This window comes from Olea europaea, unplaced genomic scaffold (assembly GCF_002742605.1).
Source record: "Olea europaea var. sylvestris unplaced genomic scaffold, O_europaea_v1 scaffold2181, whole genome shotgun sequence".
NCBI lineage: Eukaryota > Viridiplantae > Streptophyta > Magnoliopsida > Lamiales > Oleaceae > Olea > Olea europaea.
In genome coordinates, this window is record NW_019239814.1 from 77,824 (window position 1) to 102,489 (window position 24,666).

A 24,666-nucleotide genomic window follows, 5' to 3' on the forward strand; every position below is an offset into this window, starting at 1 on the left:
CAAAGCTTGATTATTCCTACAAACTATTTGCCGCGAGACCCTTTAAACACCAAAATTGTTATCGAGAGGGGACAAATATCGTTTGAAGACAACGATATAATGTTGTGTTTGAGTCTTTCATTTTCTATTTGTTCTTCACATTTATTTCATTTTCTTGATATCACTTCTATGTTGTTTCTTCTCCAATTTTCCCGATGACGATAATTTCCCAACAGATGATACGTATAATAACATCAATGCTATACCCATTTAGTAGGAAGGAGGAAAAATCTACAGTTCATGGCTCAACATGACAAAACTATAAGAAGATTGTTTTATCAGATTCTTCTACAATAAAATTGTACTCTGTTAGTTTTTTCGGATATTTAAGAATGCGAAAACGGGTCAGACACGTCCCACTTACTGGAAAAAATTGACTATGTGAAATTCTATGGAAAAGAAAATACAATTTTCATTCATACAATTGAGATAGAGGCAATCATGCCATACAACATAATCCCAGTATCTGCTAAAGCAAGGCTGGCGCTTGATGTACCCACTGGGAGATTGCCTGCAATCAAGGATATTAGTTTCATGAAGTAGATGATACAGAAGGCTAGCCCTAAGGATGTAAATTTGTTTCGTCGGTTCGAGCGGCCCATGGCTCTCTCATAGCTGCTTGTTGAGGCAGCTATGAAAAAAAAAAAAATATTCGGCTTGGGCCAAAAAAAAGTCCAAACTGAACCCGAGTCTCGAGTTTCGACTCACGAGTTGGTTCAGCTCATCTCGTTGACACCCCTAGCTAGCCCCAAGCACAATTTACCAATCAAGGAAACTTTTCCTAGGTGGCTTTCTTCAGCTTCCTTTTAGCTCTCCAAATAGGCTTGTTGAGTTTTAATTATGGATTGAAATTTGAAACTACGTTTCAAGAGAGTCGATTTGTTTACCTATTCTACTCCTAATTGACGTTTAGTAATTCTCTCATTCTCAGCTGTCCAAATGTCATTGTACAATTTAAAAGAGTGGCTACCGAGGAAAAATAATACTTCATTTTAAAGTAAAATATCGACTTTTGCTACATCTCTTCCTTTCGGAAGTTTCTTCCTAAAATTTTCAAGAATTACATCTAGCCTGGATTCTTGAATTTATAAATTTTATAAAATCTTCATTGAGTTAATTTTGTACAATCTAACATATTAAACATATATGCTATAGTGCATGTCAAAGATAAGCTACCTCTAAGCACGTTCGATCTCTCAAGCACAAAGGTCCCAATTGGGATGGACCTCAGGAGAGGATTCATCCAAGTTATGTTCAACCTTAAAACTGCACCAGTTGACTTGTTTGGATAAACCAACATGAACTATATACTGTAACTTGTTTATGACCATCACTTGTTTCGGCTAGCCACATCTGATGCATTAAAAAGGTGAAAGAATCCAAGAAATGAGGTCTGAATCAAGTAGCCTTGAGCAATTTTAGACCATCAATTCAGCTCAATTCAACACGATAAACTTCATGAGAAAATCAGGACTAACATCATGGAGAATACCCTCTCCCACACGCGAAGGCTTACCAAAATGAAGCAGCTAGAAGTTTCAAGAATTCCTCTTAATAGTGTGAAAATCCAACAATTAATCTTTAACAGAAACCACCCAATTTCTCATCTCTTCGATTCTAATAGCCCTCACCTAGCTTAATAGTTACCGTACACCATATATGTTTTCATTACTCCAAGTAGGATATTCTATTTTGCGCTATACACAAAAACAATCTCAAACAAGTACATTATTTCTGTTAGTTATTGTACGCAAGATTATCTGTTCCGGTCCCACCAGATTCAGCCCCGTGCAGTTTGACACGCTTGCACCAACACAAGAACTGAGGTATGGGTCCTTCTTCTCCAATGACCCAGGAATGCTGTGCAACATCCTCAAGCGTCATCCTTAGTAATGGATCTGCACAACCAATCATTTGAGGCACAAAGAAAATAAATTAATGCACAACTAAATAGCAAATCATAACTGATTAACGAAATAAAGGTGATATTTTGGTAATAAATATTATAGAAAATGACCTTTGCAGAGAAGCCCCTCAATTAGATTCTTCAATAGAGGGTTCATCTCGTCAGGGAGCAACAGTGGGTTATTAACTATCTGGCAAAGGAAAATATCAAATTTTAGATATACACAAACCAATATCCTAGACCTCAAATATTGTGAGACAAATACATATCTAACATCTATAATGATGGATTGTACGTAAAAATACACAAGCCGAGTCAAATATTTCAGAAAACAGCAAAGAAACTGATCCACAAACCTTGTCATATGTATCCTGTAGAGTCTCTCCAAGAAATGGGTACTTCCCAAGAACCATACAGTACAATGTAACTCCAACTGCCCATGTGTCAGCAGCTTTGCCATGGTAGGTCAGACCTAATTGTAAAAGAAATCCCTTTGTCAAGTTGTTATATAAGTAGATAGAAAGTTACAAGATTTATACATAAGAGAAAACTCACCTAAACAGCACTCAGGTGCGGTAAATACAGGAGTTCCAGGAGAACGACGAAGTTCGTCGTTACCATCCTACATGTAAAAAAGATGTGAACAAATTATAGATGTTCCTACTTATGGACAAATCTCAAAGAGAATACTAACAAAACATTTTGCTGATTAAAAGAGCCTTTAAATTAGCGAACTTGTCTTGAGAATCAATCATACAAACTGTAATAGCTATCACACATGAAAATGAAGTTGGAATCCCCACATTTATTTCTTCTAATATATCACTACAAAGTCAATGTCAAACATGATGCTAATTTATGCAGGAGGAATTTGAAGACAGACTCTAACACAGCATGCATCCAAGAGGGCATCAACCATGACTTATCCAATACCGGCCAAGTGCAGCTTCTAATATCATGTTCGTACATCCACCTCAAAATCAATTCAAAATAAGTGGAGGGGTAGTCCATGCTCATACACTGGTAGGAGCGTCACTTAAAACATGTTATGGAGTTGTTGATAAAGGGTTTAAATTACAAATTGATACAAATCAGTAGGATAAATGAGTAATACTTGTAGGTCCATGAAGTGTGCGGATAAAAATTCCTTTGACCATTTATAAATAAATTACAAACTGTAGCCAAACATGGCCTTAGTCTATGGGGAAGAAGCTTCACAAACAACGCTGACAAAGATGTATTACGTTCACAAGGATAGGTGGTAAAAGTAATTCCGAATTCAATAGTCCAAACTCGTGTTAGCAACAAATCATTTTATTGAAAACCAAAACAAAAACTAATTACAGAAAGAGAATTGATATAAATTCCGTGTGAAAAAATTTGTATTATAAGAAAGCTAGTTATACTGGTATACAAAAATACTCGTCCTATTCCTAAAATTTTAAGGTAAGTTTTTTGACATCTTGTTCAGTTCGTCCCAATTATTAAAACAAAATGGGACAAATCTAAGATAGAGTACAACTAAGGAACGCTTTTTTAAATTCCTAGTTGAAATGAGACTGAAATAAGACTAGTCAAATTTTTCTTCAACAAACATAGGCAGAATAGAAATGGTCTACAGTGAGTCAAAAATGAAATCAATAATTTTTTTTTTCCTTTTTCATATTTGACAAATAGTTAGCAAAGAATTTATTACAGGCTTTATATCCTACACATTGTTTTAATAAAAATGGTCAAGCACAAAACATTTACATTAATCCCTGCACAAAAACATTCTAACCACAAAAATTTAGCTCTGTTCTAAAATTTATTTAATGCGTACTAGTTCATGTGTTTTCCTTGTATTGTTTCTAAATTAATTCTGTAACTAATCATCAAGACAAGATCATACATGGTGGTCTTTACACAGGTTGATTTCAAGACATAAATGCTAATAATAATAAATGAAACACGAATGAAACAAGGGGCTACATCCCCATCCTCGTCCCTGTCTTTAGCATACAAGAGAACTTCTAAAACCCATGCTGAAAGGAAAAGGCTAAGGTACACTGCTACCAACAAATGATAATATAAAATCTACACAGAAGTAACATCCCATGTGAAAAATAAAAAGGAACGAGAAATTTGTCTTTGGACCCAATCTGCATTCAAATTATGGTATAAACAAGGTTCCCAATAACGAGTAAATAATTCGTTTCTGTTGAAAATTAAGGATAGAGGTGAATTTGTGCAAGATGCTGAAGATTAATCCATGAAAGTTTTACAGAAATCTAAAATAGCTTCAGTTATTATCATTTAGCAACTTCCACTGATCAACTCATATATTAGCACTGCAGCTAGTTGAAGATTCAGATGCTTAATCTGTTAATAATTCACTAGCAGTAAGTTTCAGTTTTGGCCGCCAATTTCATTTTTGTTCAAATGCACCTTGTTACTGGAGCCCATTCATCAGTAGCAAGACGGATACAACAACTAGAGATTAATTTTTTTCTCAACCAGTGGCAAACAGAAACAATTTCCCATTTTGCACCTTTTCTAATAATGAAAACATGCATATACTTCAGAAACTAACGGTTCTACTTGAGAGGAATCTCTTACCTCAAAAACCTGGCTAACACTGAAATCACCAATCTTAACTGTGCCATTACCAGTAACTAAAAGATTATCAGGCTTGATATCCCCATGCACAATATTCTGTTTAATTGCAGAAACAATGCATGACATTAGTTAACAGAAATGTAAAAAGAAGCAAGACATATACAGGTTAAGCCACATAAATAACCGTACTGAGCCACTTATCAGGTGTCACTAGAAATTTCAATTTCTTACACTAAAACAATTTTGAATTCATTTACTGCAACAATCTCAGGAAGACGAACAGAGCTGATATGTCATGTGATCCCTCAGCATCCACAAAATGACCAGAAAACACCAAGAAAGGAATGCAACTATGCATTGGTCAAAGAGGTCTACACCAAATTAAAATTCAAGTTATTTAGCAATATCTCAATTAGAGAAAGGTTTGAAAACCGGATTTTCCTATATTTCAAGATTTCCAAATCAAAGCAAAGACAAGTGATAACCTTTTTTTGTCAGGTGAACTGCCAACTGGGCTTCAAAGGCCCAACCAGCTATGCTATTCCAAAGGATGCCATTCAGAGAAATGAAAGAAACAGTTGATCAGATTGATCCTATCGTGATTCAACGCCCACATAGCGAACTCTCTGTTTTAATAATAATTATTTCCAAAGCAGAGCACCAAAGCAATGCACACCTTGACCTCAGGTTTTGGCTTCTGGAAGCCCCTACTGCCTTGACATTTAGCCCCCACAATTTTATACAACAAGAAAGAACAACAAATATTAATAATTCAGAGTCGAGATAGCAAAAGTTATAAATTCAATCAATCAAAACAAGAACAGTCGAATACAGAAGCAAATTGCTCAAATAATGAGCTATTTTAAAATTTTGCTTCAAATAATGAGCTAATTTAAAAAAAAAATGAAAAATAAAAATGATTTTCATCAACAACACTCGGAGGATGACGTCATAGATATCCATTTAAACAAACTTAACCAAAAAGTCCAAGCACATCGACAACAGTTAAAAAGTCAAAGAAAGATCGGTTTTTTACCTGCCTTGGTCAACCCAACAAAACGAGGGGTAAGCCCCAATTCTGAATTCAATCAACGATCTGGTTCTTATAGGCCCAGAAGAAAAGAACTAACTAACAAATAATTAATAATAATAAATCAGAAATAAGAAATCTTGGTGAATTTAATTAATTGCAAAGGCCCCGGCGTTCATCATTTTTCATCAGAAATCGGAGAATTACGTGGACGATATAGAGGAGGAATTAATGTTGATCGACCGATAGAAATATTCTGCTAGGGTTCTTATATGAGCGAATGGGGAACTGCTGATGCTGCCGCTGCTGCTGCTGCTGCTGTACTTTTGATTAATTAATTGGGAACCCGAAGCTGACGAGGGTATTTGTGAAATAATGTTTGTGGATTATGGTTATTTTAGGTAATATATCAAGCCGATTCCTTCTGGCACACATTTTTCTTCGGCTAATATTCCACATGGCGTGGCATCTTAATTGAAATTGAATCCGACCCCCACTGATGGCCATTATTTTGGAATTTTTTGAAAAATACATGATTAAAAAATAGAGAATTTTTTTTGATTTACGTACAAAATATTTTATTATGTAAATAAGTAGTTAAAAATTAATATAAAAATTAAAGAATTTCATTTTAAAGGAAAATATTTATTACCGAAGAAGTCTTAATTTCAAAAAGTATTAGGAATAAAATATAGAATCGAATATTGATTCTTAAATCAAAATCATGGGTACGTTATGCTTTTTAAAAAGAATGATTTTTTGTTAGTTTTAGTGCTTGTAGAATTTCGTACTTTATTGCTGATTTATAATTTTTTATTTGTTCTTTAGGTTCGTAATTTGGTGTTTATATTTGTTAGGTATTAGATACTATTCGGTGGTACATTTTGTTAGATATTGAATACTTTGCAGCATAATTGTAGTGGATTAAAAAATTGTTGAAATTTGTACTTTGTGACATTTTATTCAGTTTATTTTTGTTAGATATTGAGAAGACAATTGTATCGTAATTTCATATTTTACGAGTAAAAACTTTTATAGGTAGAATCAGAATCGACGATTCAAGATCTATCCCAGTAACTATGCGAATCCAAATGACTTCGTTTATGAAATACTCAAAACGTAATAATTAATTTTAAGTATTGAAACATCATGATTGACCCACTCGATGTACAATCCTAATATGGACATCACCATGTGAAACCAAATTTTAATTACGGATATTGTAATATTTATATCATCAACTTTATTATTACATAATTTACATTCTTATCAGCAATATCTCATTACATTATGTTAGTGATTATTTTCATATGTTTAGATAGAGTAAAAACGCTTAAAGGAGTGTTCAAGTAAATTATTTAACAACTTTTTTGGAAGAAAATAAATCTCATGAATTGCGGTTGATAAATAGTAATACTTGTGAATGTAAGTTGAAATTAACATTTCATTTTGGCTGACTAGAAAAGTGAATTAATACTTTAATGTCAACGAACATTGGCTTAATTGTTCGTCGTGCTTTTAAATAAGCATAAAAATCAAACACAAACAAACACATGATTAAATATTTGTCTTTCATTTTAAAGTATATTAACAAAATTTTTGGACGATATTTGTCATAGGAGCAAGATATGCTTGTTAATAGAAGATTAATGATAAATTATAATTACAATCTTGACCTAAAAGGTATTAATAAGCAAAAAATGCTTATTTCGCATGTAATTTTTTGACTCCAAAGCTTATTTAAATATTTTAATTATTTCAATTTAAATTTGGCTGATTTTTGCACTATTGTAGCAAGTATTGTCACTGAAACACACCAACAAATTTATTTAATGGATTAACTAATATTTGGTGACTTAATCGAAATATTTTTTTGAGTCTTGTGCCCATTTGTTCTAAGAAAAAAAGGTTGAATGATTAACCTTTTATTCTCCTTGAAGAACATACATAAAAATTAATTTCCTTTTGTGTACAATTTATTTTTAGTTACTTGAACAATATCTCAATAGCCAATGCAGTACATGATCACATCATACACAAGAAGCTTCTACAGCTAAACTCTTTGTAACCCCTTTACATGGATCACCAAACTTATTGATTGAGACTCCAATGCGGCAGCTTCTTGATCCAATGCAAGCCTGGGAAAAAAATTATGCAATTGCGAACGAGTAAGAAAGCGCAAAAATAATCTTAAATTCGAAAAGACGCGCTAGACTTTGTTGAAAGAATCAGTTCGTTACCTTTTGTATGGCAGGAAGAGCCTGTTTGCTGCTGCATTGGCCGTGGCTAAAACTTCCACATGTTCCCTGAGGAGTGCCAAAGCTTGCGAACTTGATAGAAGTTATGACCTGATCTGGATGAGGACATTCTAACGAGAGAGTTGGTCCGGCTTTCTTTCTTGCTTCTTCGTCTGATAAAAGACTTACACTTCAGCTACCCCCACTTTACCCTCAGACTGTTGCACCCCCTAGCAAGCAACTTACACTCAGATGTTTTATTTTTCCTATCGTGATTAAAATTTTCAATATTTAACACATAACAACTCGTGTTCGACCAAATAAGGGTACAGAGTATATATTTTTAATCACAAATAAGAATAAACAAAAGTACAGGATTCTAAAAGTATATATGTACTTGAGCATTTGATTGATCGCTTTACTAGTTATTTTTTTTATTTTTTTTCTCTTTTTTCCTTGATTGAGGAGGGGTGTATACTTCTCATGAGAAAAAATTTCCAGGTGATAGTGATGTAAAGATAAAACAACATTTATTCTGCAATTTACCTCGGAGCGAATCAGATTATGTGTTTCCTTAACAGGATATTCCCTGCAAATTAATCCATGCTGCATCCTGTACATGAGAATCTCCTCTGAACGTTTAATCGGGCTTCGGAATTCACAATCATCCCCATTATAAAAAGGTCCTTCCTCATCTTCCACAGCCTCAGCCAACAAGGACTCCTGTGAGGCGTGATTACCCAAACCCCTGCCGGGCATCATCACCTTCTTGGGCTTCCTCATGAATGAGAACCCAAAACACCCACAGCAGCCCATTTCTGTCACACTTTCAAACGAATTTCTCTTGACAAATACTACAATACGAAAACCTTTGTGCAAAACAGACCCAAAATTTAAAATATCGATCCAAAACCTGAAGAACAAAAGCCAATAATCAAATCTATGCATTAAAATGAACACTTCTGTTTAACAACTGACAACAAAACCAATAATAAAAAGTATTATAGCGACATCTAGCAGCATGAAATTGGAACTGATTCAATTAAAATTCAAGTTATTTAGCAATATCTCAATTAGAGAAAGGTTTGAAAACCGGATTTTCCTATATTTCAAGATTTCCAAATCAAAGCAAAGACAAGTGATAACCTTTTTTTGTCAGGTGAACTGCCAACTGGGCTTCAAAGGCCCAACCAGCTATGCTATTCCAAAGGATGCCATTCAGAGAAATGAAAGAAACAGTTGATCAGATTGATCCTATCGTGATTCAACGCCCACATAGCGAACTCTCTGTTTTAATAATAATTATTTCCAGAGCAGAGCACCAAAGCAATGCACACCTTGACCTCAGGTTTTGGCTTCTGGAAGCCCCCACTGCCTTGACATTTAGCCCCCACAATTTTATACAACAAGAAAGAACAACAAATATTAATAATTCAGAGTCGAGATAGCAAAAGTTATAAATTCAATCAATCAAAACAAGAACAGTCGAATACAGAAGCAAATTGCTCAAATAATGAGCTATTTTAAAATTTTGCTTCAAATAATGAGCTAATTTAAAAAAAAATGAAAAATAAAAATGATTTTCATCAACAACACTCGGAGGATGACGTCATAGATATCCATTTAAACAAACTTAACCAAAAAGTCCAAGCACATCGACAACAGTTAAAAAGTCAAAGAAAGATCGGTTTTTTACCTGCCTTGGTCAACCCAACAAAACGAGGGGTAAGCCCCAATTCAGAATTCAATCAACGATCTGGTTCTTATAGGCCCAGAAGAAAAGAACTAACTAACAAATAATTAATAATAATAAATCAGAAATAAGAAATCTTGGTGAATTTAATTAATTGCAAAAGCCCCCGGCGTTCATCATTTTTCATCAGAAATCGGAGAATTACGTGGACGATATAGAGGGGGAATTAATGTTGATCGACCGATAGAGATATGCTGCTAGGGTTCTTATATGAGGGAATGGGGAACTGCTGATGCTGCCGCTGCTGCTGCTGCTGTACTTTTGATTAATTAATTGGGAACCCGAAGCTGACGAGGGTATTTGTGAAATAATGTTTGTGATTATGGTTATTTTAGGTAATATATCAAGCCGATTCCTTCTGGCACATATTTTTCTTCGGCTAATATTCCACATGGGGTGGCATCTTAATTGAAATTGAATCCGATCCCCCGACTGATGGCCATTATTTTGGAATTTTTTGAAAAATACATTATTTAAAAATAGAGATTTTTTTTTTATTTACGTATAAAATATTTTATTATGTAAATGAGTATTTAAAAATTAGTATAAAAATTAAAGAATTTTGTTTTAAAGGAAAATGTTTATTATCGAAGAAGTCTTAATTTCAAAAAGTATTAGGAATAAAATATGGAATCGAATATTGATTCTTAAATCAAAATCATGGGTACGTTATGCTTTTTAAAAAGAATGAATTTTTTTAGTTTTAGTGCTTGTAGAATTTCGTACTTTATTGCTGGTTTATAATTTTTTATTTGTTCTTTAGGTTCGTAATTTGGTGTTTATATTTGTTAGGTATTAGATATTATTTGGTGGTATATTTTGTTAGATATTGAATACTTTGCAGCATAATTGTAGTGGATTAGGAAATTGTTGAAATTTGTACTTTGTGACATATTATTCAGTTTATTTTTGTTAGATATTGAGAAGACAATTGTATCGTAAGTTCATATTTTACAAGTAAAAACTTTTATAGGTAGAATCAGAATCGACGATTCGGGATCTATCCCAGTAATTATGCGAATCCAAATGACTTCGTTTATGAAATACACAAAATGTAATAATTAATTTTAAGTATTGAAACATCATGATTGACCCACTCGATGTACAATCCTAATATGGACATCACCGTGTGAAACCAAATTTTAATTACGGATATTGTAATATTTATATCATCAACTTTATTATTACATAATTTACATTCTTATCAGCAATAGCAATATCTCATTACATTATGTTAGTGATTATTTTCATATGTTTAGATAGAGTAAAAACGCTTAAAGGAGTGTTCAAGTAAATTATTTAACAACTTTTAATCTAACTCACTTCCTTTTTTCTGTGTGAGTTTCGAGAATATCTCCATTCATAGGTCCGGTAAATATAAGATAAAAATTCCCCATAGATGGGATCGAGTCCACATCTAGCTCAATAGAAGAAAGTACTCTACGGATAGAGGAATACATAGAGTTGAACATAGTAAAATAAGAAATTGAAAGATTTCGTTGAAATTTTGGAAGAAAATAAATCTCACGAATTGCAGTTGACAAATAGTAATACTTGTGAATGTAAGTTGAAATTAACATTTCATTTTGGCTGACTAGAAAAGTGAATTAATACTTTAATGTCAACGACCATTGGCTTAACTGTTCGTCGTGCTTTTAAATAAGCATAAAAATAAAACACAAACAAACACATGTTTAAATATTTGTCTTTCATTTTAAAGTATATTAACAAAATTTTTGGACGATATTTGTCATAGGAGCAAGATATGCTTGTTAATAGAAGATTAATGATAAATTATCATTGACCTAAAAGGTATTAATAAGCAAAAAATTCTTATTTCGCATGTAATTTTTTGACTCCAAAGCTTATTTAAATATTTTAATTATTTCAATTTAAATTTGGCTGATTTTTGCTCTATTGTAGCAAGTATTGTCACTGAAACACACCAACAAATTTATTTAATGGATTAACTAATATTTGGTGACTTAATCGAAATATTTTTTTGAGTCTGGTGCCCATTTGTTCTAAGAAAAAAAGGTTGAATCATTAACCTTTTATTCTCCTTGAAGAACATACATAAAAATTAATTTCCTTTTGTGTACATTTTATTTTTAGTTACTTGAACAATATCTCAATAGCCAATGCAGTACATGATCACATCATACACAAGAAGCTTCTACAGCTAAACTCTTTGTAACCCCTTTACATGGATCACCAAACTTATTGATTGAGACTCCAATGCTGCAGCTTCTTGATCCAATGCAAGCCTGGGAAAAAAATTATGCAATTGCGAACGAGTAAGAAAGCGCAAAAATAATCTTAAATTCGAAAATACGCGCTAGACTTTGTTGAAAGAATCAGCTCGTTACCTTTTGTATGACAGGAAGAGCCTGTTTGCTGCTGCATTGGCCGTGGCTAAAACTTCCACATGTTCCCCGAGGAGTGCCAAAGCTTGCAAACTTGATAGAAGTTATGACCTGATCTGGATGAGGACATTCTAACGAGAGAGTTGGTCCGGCTTTCTTTCTTGCTTCTTCGTCTGAGGTCCACATATCGACTGGAAGTGGGTGATTTTCAGATATTCGTGAGCACAGACTTTCTACTTCTCTAGTTGCAAAAGATATCTGATTTGGATTACCCCCTGTTTCCTCGAACAAAACCAGGACGTTACCACTGGGTTGTAGCCAAGAACGAGGTACGTGATAGCTGCAAGATTATATGGATACAAACCTATAAGTAATGATACTTAAAAGAGGAACTTTTATGTTAGTCTAGAAATTTAAACACTTACAGCCGCTGAGATGGCTTTCCGCAATTCCTCAGGCATTTGTTTGAACTGTAAGATCCTCTATAATTGCAGGAGTCGACGCAACCTCCATTTGAAGCTTTATTGGCTGGCCAATAACGACCAATGCTTTGTCCATTTACCCATGCCTGACCTTTGCCCATACCCGTAAAGTCTATAGCAACTGGACTACTTCCAGTAGGAGCATCAAAAGTAGTCTAAATCAACACAGAAACAAAGTATTGCTTATCCTCATCAGTACTAAACACGAAATTAAAACTATTCTTAACAACTTGTAGCATTTAAGACGACAAATAATCAGGATATATTAACTTGGTCGCTATAATTTATTGATGGATTCGACGAATGCACAGTAGATCATGAACAGAGAGAGAAGTCATAGGAGTTACCTTGTACCATATTAAAGGTTGATTAGTAGGCAAGGCAGGCTGTGAAACCCAAAGTGAGGTACTTCCACTAGACAGATCTAACTCTTCACCTCTTAAGCCAACCTGCTTTAATACATTTTAAAATGAGAGGAAGGAAAGACGTAAAACAGAACATTAAAGAAAGAACATTTTTTCTTTCAAATGTACTTTAGAAAGTTGATCATAAGAAGCTTGAGAAATTCATTGCAGCCAAGATCTAACTTTTAAGCCAAATAAGTTATCGTTGTATGTGCAGTTCAATTGAATTTCCATTCAAGATAAATATATTTCTTAATTATGCACACAAAAAAATTGCGAAAATTCACACCAATGACCTGATACGTCCACTTTCGTGAGGAAAGGTCAATAGTTGATCCATTTTGTGAACCTTTCAACAGCACTGGACCAGTAATTCCTGCTCCCAATGTATCGAAGTAGGCTCCATAGTTCTGAATTAAGAAGACTTGCATTTGAAAATGCTTCTACAGAGATTTAAGATTTAAAAAAAAATAATGATGATGATGATGATGATGATGAAAAAGTTGTTTGGAGAAGTTTACCTGCAGCCCCACTGTCAAACTCAAGAGATCAATTTTGTTTGATCCTTTAATGAGGGTGACGGGAACCTCTATCGAAACTTTACGGTTTCCATTGCTCCCTTTTCCACTCCCTACATAATAGTCAATGTTTAAGTTAACAAACGCAAACTTGTGTGAAGTCCGAGCAATATAATTAGAGGCATGGGAAGTTTAAAGGAAGCAGATAGACATTGCTTGATTCACTCTCCTCAAATAAATGGACTATAAACCTCAGCTACATCAATTAAACTCTGCAAACAAAAGATACGCCACCAAAAGAGAATGAGAATTTCAGTTTTTTTTAATTAATAGATGGACTTCATTGATATGAACATTATTTTATAATAAAAAGTAATAAACTTAGCACCTGATAGACAAGTAAAAATTAACTTCAGCAATTACACACTTACATTCTAAACTATGTTGTGGACTGGTTCTTTTTTTTTCTTTTCTTTTTTTTTTTTCAGCAAAGCAGCAACACAGTTTCAGTAGGTTTTAGGCTCCACCAAGAAAGGCAGATGGGAGGTTGGATTCCCCGACCAGGTATAAAATCAAACTCATGAAAACCAGAGGAAGGGGATACGTTGTGGACTAGTTGCTTGATATGAATTAGATCTTTCTTGTTTTCCGCTAAATATCATGGTTAATCTAATGAGATTGGTAACTGACAAGATCCTCATGCTTTGGATAATTCTTAAGCCACGAGGTAAAAAGCAATGTACAAATGAGTACGAACTACAGACAAATGAAACTCACACGTAGGCTGATAGATGGCATTGCAAGTTCAAAAAGGAGAAAAAATATCTCTGACAGATCCTGTTTGAGACACCTGTTTCACATTACCTATGAGCTTTCCGTTGATAAAAGCATACAGCGTGTGTCCAAGAGAATCAATGTGAAGTACTGTCCCAGATCCCTCTTTAAGGATATGCTCGTTCCCATTCATTTCAATGCTGGAAAATAAATAAAAAATATTAGCAACACTACACATCAATACCAATTGCATATGCAGCAAATTTTATACCTTATTGAATACCACATGTAGTCACTTTTATCTGCAGTAGTATTAATCTGCTCCAGTAACCCAGTTTTCGTGAATGCACTCTGACTTGAAATGCCTACAGGTTCATTAATCCAACTCCAGCCCGACAAGGATGCGCCAGAAGAAGAAGGATCATCTTTTGAAGGTTGGCTAATGAACTTTGAGATGGCAGTCACAGAGTTAATCTGTCATTTGGGAATGAAGTAAGAAAATTAGCTCATGTTATTTTTATCATCGTCCCAAAAGTGTAATAATTTAAATGGATATCTCAAAAATTTCAGAACAAAATAGCCTTGGAACTTAATGACATAATAGGTAATCACTAGACATAAATAATTGAAGTCTCAGAAACAATCCATTGCAGGCCAAGTTCAAGAGATTTTCAACCTCCTAAATTCAGCTTAATCTATTGGAGAAGTAAATTGTAAGATGGTCTCTAATTAGATGTACTGTGTCTCCTACAAACTCAAGTTAGAGACACAAAATGCCTTATAACAAGATTTGAACATAAATTTTCACTATAAGCTATCTGTACTGTCAATAAGATAAATTTATCAAATTCCAACATGATTTATTGCATGGAAGTATAACTGTATGACAAAAAGTTGTAGTATTAAATACTATACGAGTCGAGAGTCACTAGAAGAGACATAGCGTTAAGGTTTACAAGGCAGACCTTCGCAGTATTGAGTACAACATTCTTGCAGTCGGGTAAAATGTTCACCGACCAAGCAGGCAAGTGATAGGAATTTCCATTAAAGTTCACGGTTGCATCTGTTTTTGTATCCCAATTGGCAAGAAAAGCAGAACAAAGACCTGATTCGGTTTTATAAACTGTAGCCTGAAAAAGAAACATTGAGAAACGTGAGGCAGATCTTTCTAAAGAAAAATTGTATGTTTGCTAAAGTGTAAAGTACCATTATACTATGGTACTAGAAGGAATGATGCTATCTAGTGCAATGGTAATAGTCAATCAAATGTAAGGATATAAGGCCCATTTAATTGCAATGGTAATAGTCAATCATGTATTTCCATCTAGACGGGTGTTAAAAACCTCTGGGCTAGAGCATTGCTCTATCGGAAAATATGAGCATACAGAATGTACTTTCAATGGCACGAAAAAATAGATCAGAAAATATGCAGGTATGTTCTATGATTGAAAATCCTGGGATAGGTTCAAAACTAGTAGAACTACAAATCATATCATTAAACTACTATGATGAAGAGCGTAAAGGCATAAAGTTGCTTAATGTGTACAATGTAAATATATTTAGGGGCACTGTAAATGGTGGACAATGTGATATGAAATATCTAGATTCAACATGGAAGAAACAATGAACGGGGATACTCGTGAAAATTACCCACATGATCCCCTCACATGTTCACTAGATCATTATTCAAAACCAAGATACTGTTTGGGTTTTATGATGAAGTACATCCTTGTTACTCTATTTACAAGTATAATGTATAAAGACCCTTATCTTTTTCTTTTTTTTCCCCCTTTTTTGGTCTGTGCATGGAAGATCAGTGTATTGTTAATCAGGAAGCTAGATACTTCAGGATTAAGAGAAATATTTAAATTCTCATGGGGTATAGATATGTTTTTCAGAGGATTTTTTTTGGTCAAATATATATAACCTAAATATCCAGTGACAATAATGAAAAATCATGAAAAATAATTTAACCTGAATAAACTCTGAACAATACAATGGTCATTGAGGTAATGAAATATCATTAACTTGTCCAACTTTGGACCAGAACTAATGTTTGGTGCAGCAGTCCAACTCTTTCATACATTGGAAGATATAAACTGGAAATGCATAGGAGAACTTGAAAATTTCCAGTTATAGAAACCTATAAGAAGCCTATATACAATTTGTTGGAAAATCGGTGAAACCAATGTTGTTTAACAATAAGACGAACGGTTAATGAGTGGAAACCATGTACTACTGCACAAATATGAATGCATGCGACTGGCAGAAAGTTGCAGTAATACCTCCATGTTTGATCCAAGTGAAGTAGTCTTAGGATCAGTTGCCAGCATCGCCTCTTCACAAAGCTTTATAGCCTTGTGAACATCTTTTAAGTGACCCCACTTAGGCTGCCTAACAAGGCCTACAATAGACGAAGGAATACATTTTCAGCATTTAAATAGGGTAAGCTGATCCTATGCAATTTGTTATTTTAATATTATAACACCTTTAGTAGCAGAGAAAATTATGCATAATGGGTTATAATTCCTTGTATTCTTCACAGCAGCAGATACAAGTATTTGTTAGGCATGAACAACCGTGCATATTACTTCTCAGTTCAAAATTGTCTGCACTTAAGGAATGGAAGGGTAAATGATGGGGGAGGTATACCATACTCATCAATTGGAGCATCATAATCATAGGTAGTAGTAATGAAGGGTCCACCAGAAGTCCGGCCAAAGTTAGTTCCACCATGGTACTGTAGAAAGGAAAAAAGTTTGTGAAAAGAGTTGGCATGATAGCTATTTTATATATAGTGATAATGAACGTCGAAATTACCATGTAATAGTTCTGGAAAGTTCCACCTAGCTGGTAAAAACGTGCCACAGCAAAAGCAATGTCTTCCACAGGTCTGTAGGGCACAGCATCCCCAAATGCAGAGAACCTGATATTTTAGGCAACATAGACAGTTGAATATTGCTTAAGCAGTCATATATCAAAGTTTAAACCATCATGCATTTAGAACAACTTATACAGCTCAAGGGACTATGAAACTAGATGTCTTACCATCCACTCCAGTTCTCCGTCCACATTTTTGGCTTCTTGTCAGAATTTGGAGTGAATTGGTCACAATAAAACCCATTGCACGTGTTAATCTGTAATAATTCGAAAGGACAAACCAAGATTCATCGTTTTTATTGTCCATACATAAACAAGAAGTTGAGTAAACCGATGACAAACATGAAGTGCCAAAATGATTTATCTCTAGCAACACAACTCACAATAGGATCAGGAGCATCACTTTGTTGGCACATCACCCACGGTACCCCGGTATCTAAAGATGTTGCCATTTCTGCTGCCCACTTTATATAGGTTTTGGCACTAGGATATGCTGAATCAATGTTGCCATACTCATTTTCAATCTGGAACAAAATAGTCAATAAAATGCTTCTATCATAAGTCTCATTACCAGAAAGTTGCAGTCTCTCAAGGAATAACAGAGCAGACCCGATAAAGAATGTTGATTAACCATTAAAAGACTGTCATGATATTATGAAAGAGCACACCTGAGACAAAATAATCGGTCCTCCTTGGGAAGCATATAGATTTTCTTGCTTCATCATGTCCACAATCTTGGCTGTAAATCGTTGCATTTCAGCCTAAAATAGAAAGCTCTCGTTTACTTACAAAATGAACTGCAAGTAACATAAAGATATTAAATATATAGAAGAATCAATAGGGAAAAGAGAAACCTTGAATGGTTCATTATCAGATCGAAGCACAATTCCGGGTATAAAATGCAACCAAATAGGAAATCCTCTGTTCCAAAATAGAATAAACACTCATATTAGCATTAAATAATCAATAATTTCTCTCAGTTGTATTCAGTGCAAGAAAAATAATGAGAAGTACTTCCATTCATAGGGATTTCAAGAAAATATGAAAAAGAAACAGTAGACGAGATTATTTACCCATAGTTCCACTCGGCACAAACATAAGGACCAATTCGAAGATGAACATACAAGCCAGCCTCCCCGACCAATTTCACGAACTTTACCAAATCATTTCTTCCTTCAAAATTGTACTGCAAAATTTTCTTGAACCATCAGTATTTAAAAATTATTATTTACTATGTTGCCATTGATTTCTTTAACATTCAACTTAATCGTATTTTTTAATTCATAAAGTCCTTGACATTCTAGAACAAGAAACTGAGGAAAAAAAATTGATTATTTATACTACACTTTTTCTCACTTTCCCTGTCCTCGAAAACAATCAAATGCAAGAATTGAAGTAAAGAATAGTCAAGAAAAGATATTATACCTTTCACACGTGAAAGAAAAATTACCTGGCCTCGAACTGGTTCATGCAAATTCCAGAAAACATAAGTCTCAATTACATCCAATCCTCCTTGTTTTGATTTCTGTATTAAGTCCGGCCACATCTGCATTCACATTTTACATATTTAGTACCATAATTTGATACAATAAACGTATGTATACATTTATACGTATACAAGTCTGTGTTTCTGTACTGTACTGACATCGGGGGTGCTCCGAGGGTAATGAATGGAGCCAGAGACCAATACTCTGCGCTTGCCATTGATCACCAATGCCCGGTGATCGTACGTCACATTGTCGGCAAAGCAAAACGACACCGTATTCAAAGCAAAAAGCAAAAACACCACAAATCTTACACCTCTCATTTTGCTCTCTTCAATAATCATCCGTTTCAGAGTATTTATATTGTCTTGTACACTGAACCCGACACTTTCTTTTCTTAAAGCAGAGTTTAAGTTTGGCTTAAAATCTGCCTAAACTATTGCTTAATTGAAATCAGTTGTGTGGAGTGGGAAGGGAAACAAAGAATGTATGAGAAACTAAGGGAAGCGAGCTAAAGTACACCGGAGACGACACGCCACCTCCCTCTTCGTCATTATCATTTGCCTTAACTCACGTGACAACTGACAACAATTTTCCGTCTTCTTCCTCTTCTGTTAATGCAGTTTCAATTGTGTGTTACTGTATTTAAATGTCTGGACACAAAAATTTTGGGATAAGAATTGTTTTTTTTTTGTTTTTTGTAATAAATGTAATGATAGGCTCGAAACACGAATGCAAGCACAAACGTTTCTTATGGCGTATTCCGTATAAAGTTATTAGTTAATAAGCTTTTCATTCATAACAAATGTACATTTATTATCCGCAAGTTTTATTGAATCAGTCATTCCACTTCAAAAATTACTATATAATTTTACGCAAACAAAAGTATAAGTCGGGATGTGGGCCTAAATTCATGTCAACTTCTAAGTCACCAGACGCTTACTCATCACAAATTCTATTTAGTTTTTTTCGGTATACTCGTAAAATTCACTCGAAGTTGTCGCAAGCTCTTGGCTTGCTTGAACGAGGGAGATTTCATTTAGCTACCGAATCTTAAATGCATATTCTATCTGCTAAAAAACAATACGATTTCATAAGCTTTACTAACGAGGGAGATACTCAGTTTATCTTGACTTATATACTATAAGATTCACAATTGTGTAGATTTGGTTACACCATGAGTTCTTAGCTTATAAGATAGTCCCCTTTTTTCGCTAAATATGTTCTATTTTTTGTTCGTTAAACAAGACATACTGAATAAGATTGAAAAAATTAATGGATTGTTTGATAGATTTTTTTATAAATCTGTGATTGAAAAATAGAAAAATAATTAAATTTTGTGCATGTTTGATATTGATTTTTCTCTCCAAAAAATTAATTTTTTGACCGTTATTTCACTACTCCAATTATCATTTTTGACTTCTTCTCTCATAAGTAGGATCTCGCTTTTTTCTCTAATAATTTAAAAATCAATTCTCAAAACCACAACCGAATAAGCTCTCTATAAGTTGTGAATTAAAATTGATTATTGACTTTCACTTCCAACTTTTTACGTTTTCTCGTACGAACATTGAACAAGGAATACATATTATAAAAATGATTGGTGTATAGAAATTTTCCTACAGAAAACACACAAAGATGTGGATCCCATTGAATAAACAATGTCAAAAAATTAATTCACCCACCCCCAAATGTGAGGTGTCGATAGGAATTCTGTAAACTCCTACCTATACACCAATCATTTCCAAACATATTATTGCTGGTCTAAAATTGAGGTCAATGATGAAGGAATACAAAGTGGGTTGGGATGCTATATTTTTTGTTTGTCCTGTGGGAAAATGGGCAAGCGTCACTCTTGGAAAGAGAGAGCAAGTAGGCTACGTTTACGGAGCTGATGAAGGGAATTTTAAAAAACATAGATACGTTAAAAACTGGTAATTTAATTATTTTGTCAAGTTTTAGGCTTTTAGGGATGATAAAAAAAATCCGTTCAATCTGATACTTGTGAGGTCCCGCCTCGAATGGGGCAGGTAATACCAACCTAATTGAGTACATGAGATGGGTATGGAGCGAGGGTCGTTGTCTCCAAGCGGGTATGGAACGGGTACGGGAAACATAGTCCCCATCTCATTTAATATTAATTTTAAATTTAAGTTTTTATAAAAAAAAAAAAAAAAAATTTATCATAATTTCTGTATTAATTCCGGCCACATCTGCATTCACATTTTACATATTTAGTACCATAATTTGATACAATAAACGTATGTATACATTTATACGTATACAAGTCTGTGTTTCTGTACTGTACTGACATCGGGGGTGCTCCGAGGGTAATGAATGGAGCCAGAGACCAATACTCTACGCTTGCCATTGATCACCAATGCCCGGTGATCGTACGTCACATTGTCGGCAAAGCAAAACGACACCGTATTCAAAGCAAAAAGCAAAAACACCACAAATCTTACACCTCTCATTTTGCTCTCTTCAATAATCATCCGTTTCAGAGTATTTATATTGTCTTGTACACTGAACCCTACACTTTCTTTTCTTAAAGCAGAGTTTAAGTTTGGCTTAAAATCTGCCTAAACTATTGCTTAATTGAAATCAGTTGTGTGGAGTGGGAAGGGAAACAAAGAATGTATGAGAAACTAAGGGAAGCGAGCTAAAGTACACCGGAGACGACACGCCACCTCCCTCTTCGTCATTATCATTTGCCTTAACTCACGTGACAACTGACAACAATTTTCCGTCTTCTTCCTCTTCTGTTAATGCAGTTTCAATTGTGTGTTACTGTATTTAAATGTCTGGACACAAAAATTTTGGGATAAGATTTGTTTTTTTTGTTTTTTGTAATAAATGTAATGATAGGCTCGAAACACGAATGCAAGCACAAACGTTTCTTATGGCGTATTCCGTATAAAATTATTAGTTAATAAGCTTTTCATTCATAACAAATGTACATTTATTATCAGCAAGTTTTATTGAATTCTCTCTTATTCAGTTATTCCTCTTCAAAAATTACTATATAATTTTACACAAACAAAAGTATAAGTTGGGATGTGGGCCTAAATTTATGTCAACTTCTAAGTCACCACAGACGCTTACTCATCACAAATTCTATTTAGTCTTTTTCGGTATACTCGTAAAATTCACTCGAAGTTGTCGCAAGCTCTTGGCTTGCTTGAACGACGGAGATTTCATTTAGCTACCAAATCTTAAATGCATATTCTATCTGCTAAAAAACAATACGATTTCAAAAGCTTTACTAACGAGGGAGATACTCAGTTTATCTTGACTTATATACTATAAGATTCACAATTGTGTAGATTTGGTTACACCATGAGTTCTTAGCTTATAAGAAGAACTTATAAGATAGTCCCCTTTTTTCGCTAAATATGTTCTATTTTTAGTTCGTTAAACTAGACATACTGAATAAGATTGAAAAAATTAATGGATTGTTTGATAGATTTTTTATAAATCTGTGATTGAAAAATAGAAAAATAATTAAATTTTGTGCATGTTTGGTATTGATTTTTCTCTCCAAAAAATTAATTTTTTGACCGTTATTTCACTACTCTAATTATCATTTTTGACTTCTTCTCTCATAAGTAGGATCCCACTTTTTTCTCTAATGATTAAAAAATCAATTCTCAAAATCACTACCGAATAAGCTCTTTATAAGTTGTGAATTAAAATTGATTATTGACTTTCACTTCCAACTTTTTACATTTTCTCGTACGAACATTGAACAAGGAATACATATTATAAAAATGATTGGTGTATAGAAATTTTCCTACAGAAAATTTACAGAAAACACACAAAGGTGTGGATTCCACTGAATATACAATGTCAAAAAATTAATTCCCCACCCTCCAAATGTGAGGTGTCGATAGAAATTCTGTAAACTCCTACCTATACACCAATCATTTCCAAACAGATTATTGCTGGTCTAAAATTGAGGTCAATGATGAAGGAATACAAAGTGGGTTGGGATGCTATATTTTTTGTTTGTCCTGTGGGAAAATGGGCAGGTGTCAGTCTCGGAAAGAGAGAGCAAGTAGGCTACGTTTACGGAGCTGATGAAGGGAATTTTAAAAAACATAGATACGTTAAAAACTGGTAATTTAATTATTTTGTCAAGTTTTAGGCTTTTAGGAATGACAAAAAAAATCCGTTCAATCTGATACTTGTGAAGTCCCGCCTCGAATGGGGCAGGTAATACCAACCTAACCGAGTACATGAGATGGGTATGGAGCGAGGGTCATTATCTCAAAGCGGGTATGGGACAAGTACGGGAAATATAGTCCCCATCTCATTTAATATTAATTTCAAATTTAAGTTTTTATAAAAAAAAAAAATAGATTTATCATCATTTTCAAAGAGAACATAAGTTGTTTTTAACAAAATGGTAAAAAAGCAATATTATTTATTAATTAAGGAGACAAAAAATACAAGCAAAAAAAATAAAAATAAATAAATGAGGCGATAAATGGGGCAAGAGAGTTGTCCCGCCCCGACCCGTTTTAACCTAGGTATGGATATGGGGTAAGATAACAAAAATACCCAACGGGATGGAGGTAGGAATGGCCGACTTGTCCCGTTGCCATCCCTAACGGTCTTTAAGTAAAGATTTACTTGGTCCAGTACAGCTAAAGAAAAGGGATAAAGAAACGAGGAAACTTTTATAAAAGCAAGGTGAATAGAATATTTCAATATATATATATATATATATATATATATTTTTTAAATCAACAATAAACTTTTTAGTATATAGCCAAGTAGAATACTGCAAGCATGGTGGGGAAAAAAATAATTGAATTACTATTTATTAATTAAGGACACAAAAAATAAAAGCAAAAAAAATAAAAATAAATAAATGAGGCGATAAATGGGGCAAGAGAGTTGTCCCGCCCCGACCCGTTTTAACCTGGGTATGAGTATGGAATAAGATAACAAAAATACCCAATGGGATGGGGATGGGGATAGGAATGGCCGACTTGTCCCGTTGCCATCCCTAACGGTCTTTTAAGTAAATATTTACTTGGTCTAGTACAGCTAAAGAAAAGGGATAAAGAAACGGGGAAACTTTTATAAAAGCAAGGTGAATAGAATATTTCAATATTTTTTTTTTTTTTAAATCAACAATAAACTTTTTAGTATATAGCCAAGTAGAATACTGCAAGCATGGTGGGGAAAAAAATAATTGAATAATCAATTTAGGTTATATCGATTTAGGCTTAATAGCAAAATAAGCAATTAATTGGGCTTATTATTTATTCAAGAAGTATAGCATTTTATTGTTTAATTTTGTTCTCATGCGAAAACTATTTTCCTTTTCTTTCTTTTTCCTTTTTCCTTTTTTTTTTTTGGGATAATTTCATTGTTTGTAAAATAAAAAAGGTTGACAACGTTATGGAAAAACCTACCAAATATATATATTAGCAAATCTATATTTATAGTGTAAGGATCCGTTTGAACTGGATTTTTTTTCTTTCAAAAATTTGATATTTTGATTCAAAGAATAAAATCACTTAGTCAGGCTTAAAAATAGGGAAGAATGAGACTGATTAATTTGAGAGCAAGTGATTGGTATTTTTTTATCTAATTTTTTGAATTATCCAATTACACGTGGATATACGTCCCATGAAACATGAATTAATTATTGTTGTCGGACAAATAATGGCAGATTTCTCTCTCTTCTGTCAATCAATAAAGTTGGTCAAGTCGCATTTTATCTCCAGAATGTGAACATGGCATTTTCAATTGCTTAAGGTAAATTGATGAATAAATTGGCAACTCATTCTTCAAAGTCAGTGGGTCAAAATTGAAAATGTGAATTCGTTTCTTGAAATTGTCATTTTGATAATACAATTCAACAAAGTTAAACTAACTTCAGGATTCCGTAAAATTAATCAAGATACACATAAGTTGGTCCAGACATTCATGATCTTAAAAAAAAAAAAAAAAAAGTTAAACTATGAAAATGTGGTTTTAGTTTATGCAACAAATATATTTGCTGCTTAAAGCTAAACAAAATTGGATAAAATTAAAAAATTGACGCACCATCAATTTGATCACGATCAATCTAATATAATTGCCATAAAAGCTGAAAAAGTCTTTATTAGGCTCTTGCCACTTTTTAGAGAAAGTATTAATTAAGCATTTTTTTTGTTAAGAAAACTAAGTTTGTCCAGT

General features: G+C 33.7%; 2 protein-coding genes across 3 annotated transcripts; both read right to left on the reverse strand.

Moving 5' to 3' along the window:
* Positions 1 to 1,551: 1,551 nt before the first annotated feature.
* Positions 1,552 to 9,896, reverse strand: LOC111380680 (serine/threonine-protein kinase GRIK2-like). The gene is made up of 10 exons (XM_023004309.1): positions 9,507 to 9,896; positions 8,957 to 9,185; positions 8,107 to 8,723; positions 7,814 to 7,983; positions 7,610 to 7,711; positions 4,544 to 4,666; positions 2,501 to 2,567; positions 2,302 to 2,417; positions 2,057 to 2,135; positions 1,552 to 1,937 (listed from the first exon to the last, which is right to left on the reverse strand). The coding sequence occupies exons 3-10, from the start codon at positions 8,624 to 8,626 to the stop codon at positions 1,777 to 1,779; spliced, it is 1,338 nt and encodes a 445-aa protein (XP_022860077.1). The 5' UTR covers positions 8,627 to 8,723; positions 8,957 to 9,185; positions 9,507 to 9,896; the 3' UTR covers positions 1,552 to 1,776.
* A 1,689-nt stretch (positions 9,897 to 11,585) lies between these two features.
* LOC111380683 (beta-galactosidase 8) lies at positions 11,586 to 21,282 on the reverse strand. 2 transcript variants are annotated; one of them, XM_023004313.1, is made up of 19 exons: positions 20,784 to 21,282; positions 18,438 to 18,533; positions 18,061 to 18,173; positions 17,842 to 17,908; positions 17,656 to 17,748; positions 17,371 to 17,511; positions 17,156 to 17,244; positions 16,928 to 17,033; positions 16,760 to 16,847; positions 16,393 to 16,511; positions 15,073 to 15,237; positions 14,379 to 14,581; positions 14,198 to 14,307; positions 13,337 to 13,446; positions 13,112 to 13,225; positions 12,759 to 12,860; positions 12,355 to 12,566; positions 11,933 to 12,269; positions 11,586 to 11,830 (listed from the first exon to the last, which is right to left on the reverse strand). In XM_023004313.1, exons 1-19 carry the CDS (start codon positions 20,964 to 20,966, stop codon positions 11,723 to 11,725), a joined length of 2,556 nt encoding a protein of 851 aa, XP_022860081.1. In that variant the 5' UTR covers positions 20,967 to 21,282; the 3' UTR covers positions 11,586 to 11,722. The 2 variants fall into 2 exon arrangements, with proteins under 2 accessions (XP_022860081.1, XP_022860080.1); XM_023004312.1 differs by lacking the exon at positions 20,784 to 21,282 and adding an exon at positions 18,633 to 19,146.
* Positions 21,283 to 24,666: the final 3,384 nt, after the last annotated feature.

What these genes read in the sequence shown, in the direction of transcription:
- LOC111380683 (XM_023004313.1), bottom strand. Translation starts at nt 20,966, where the DNA reads ATGATTATTGAAGAGAGCAAAATGAGAGGTGTAAGATTTGTGGTGTTT. An exon ending in TACATGTGGTATTCAATAAG is followed by an intron (nt 14,308 to 14,378) that starts GTATAAAATTTG and finishes TTTATTTTCCAG; the next exon opens with CATTGAAATGAATGGGAACG. An exon ending in CACGAAAGTGGACGTATCAG is followed by an intron (nt 12,861 to 13,111) that starts GTCATTGGTGTG and finishes GTATTAAAGCAG; the next exon opens with GTTGGCTTAAGAGGTGAAGA.
- LOC111380680 (XM_023004309.1), bottom strand. Translation starts at nt 8,626, where the DNA reads ATGGGCTGCTGTGGGTGTTTTGGGTTCTCATTCATGAGGAAGCCCAAG. An exon ending in GTGTTAGCCAGGTTTTTGAG is followed by an intron (nt 2,568 to 4,543) that starts GTAAGAGATTCC and finishes TTTTACATGTAG; the next exon opens with GATGGTAACGACGAACTTCG. An exon ending in CGCACCTGAGTGCTGTTTAG is followed by an intron (nt 2,418 to 2,500) that starts GTGAGTTTTCTC and finishes TTTTACAATTAG; the next exon opens with GTCTGACCTACCATGGCAAA.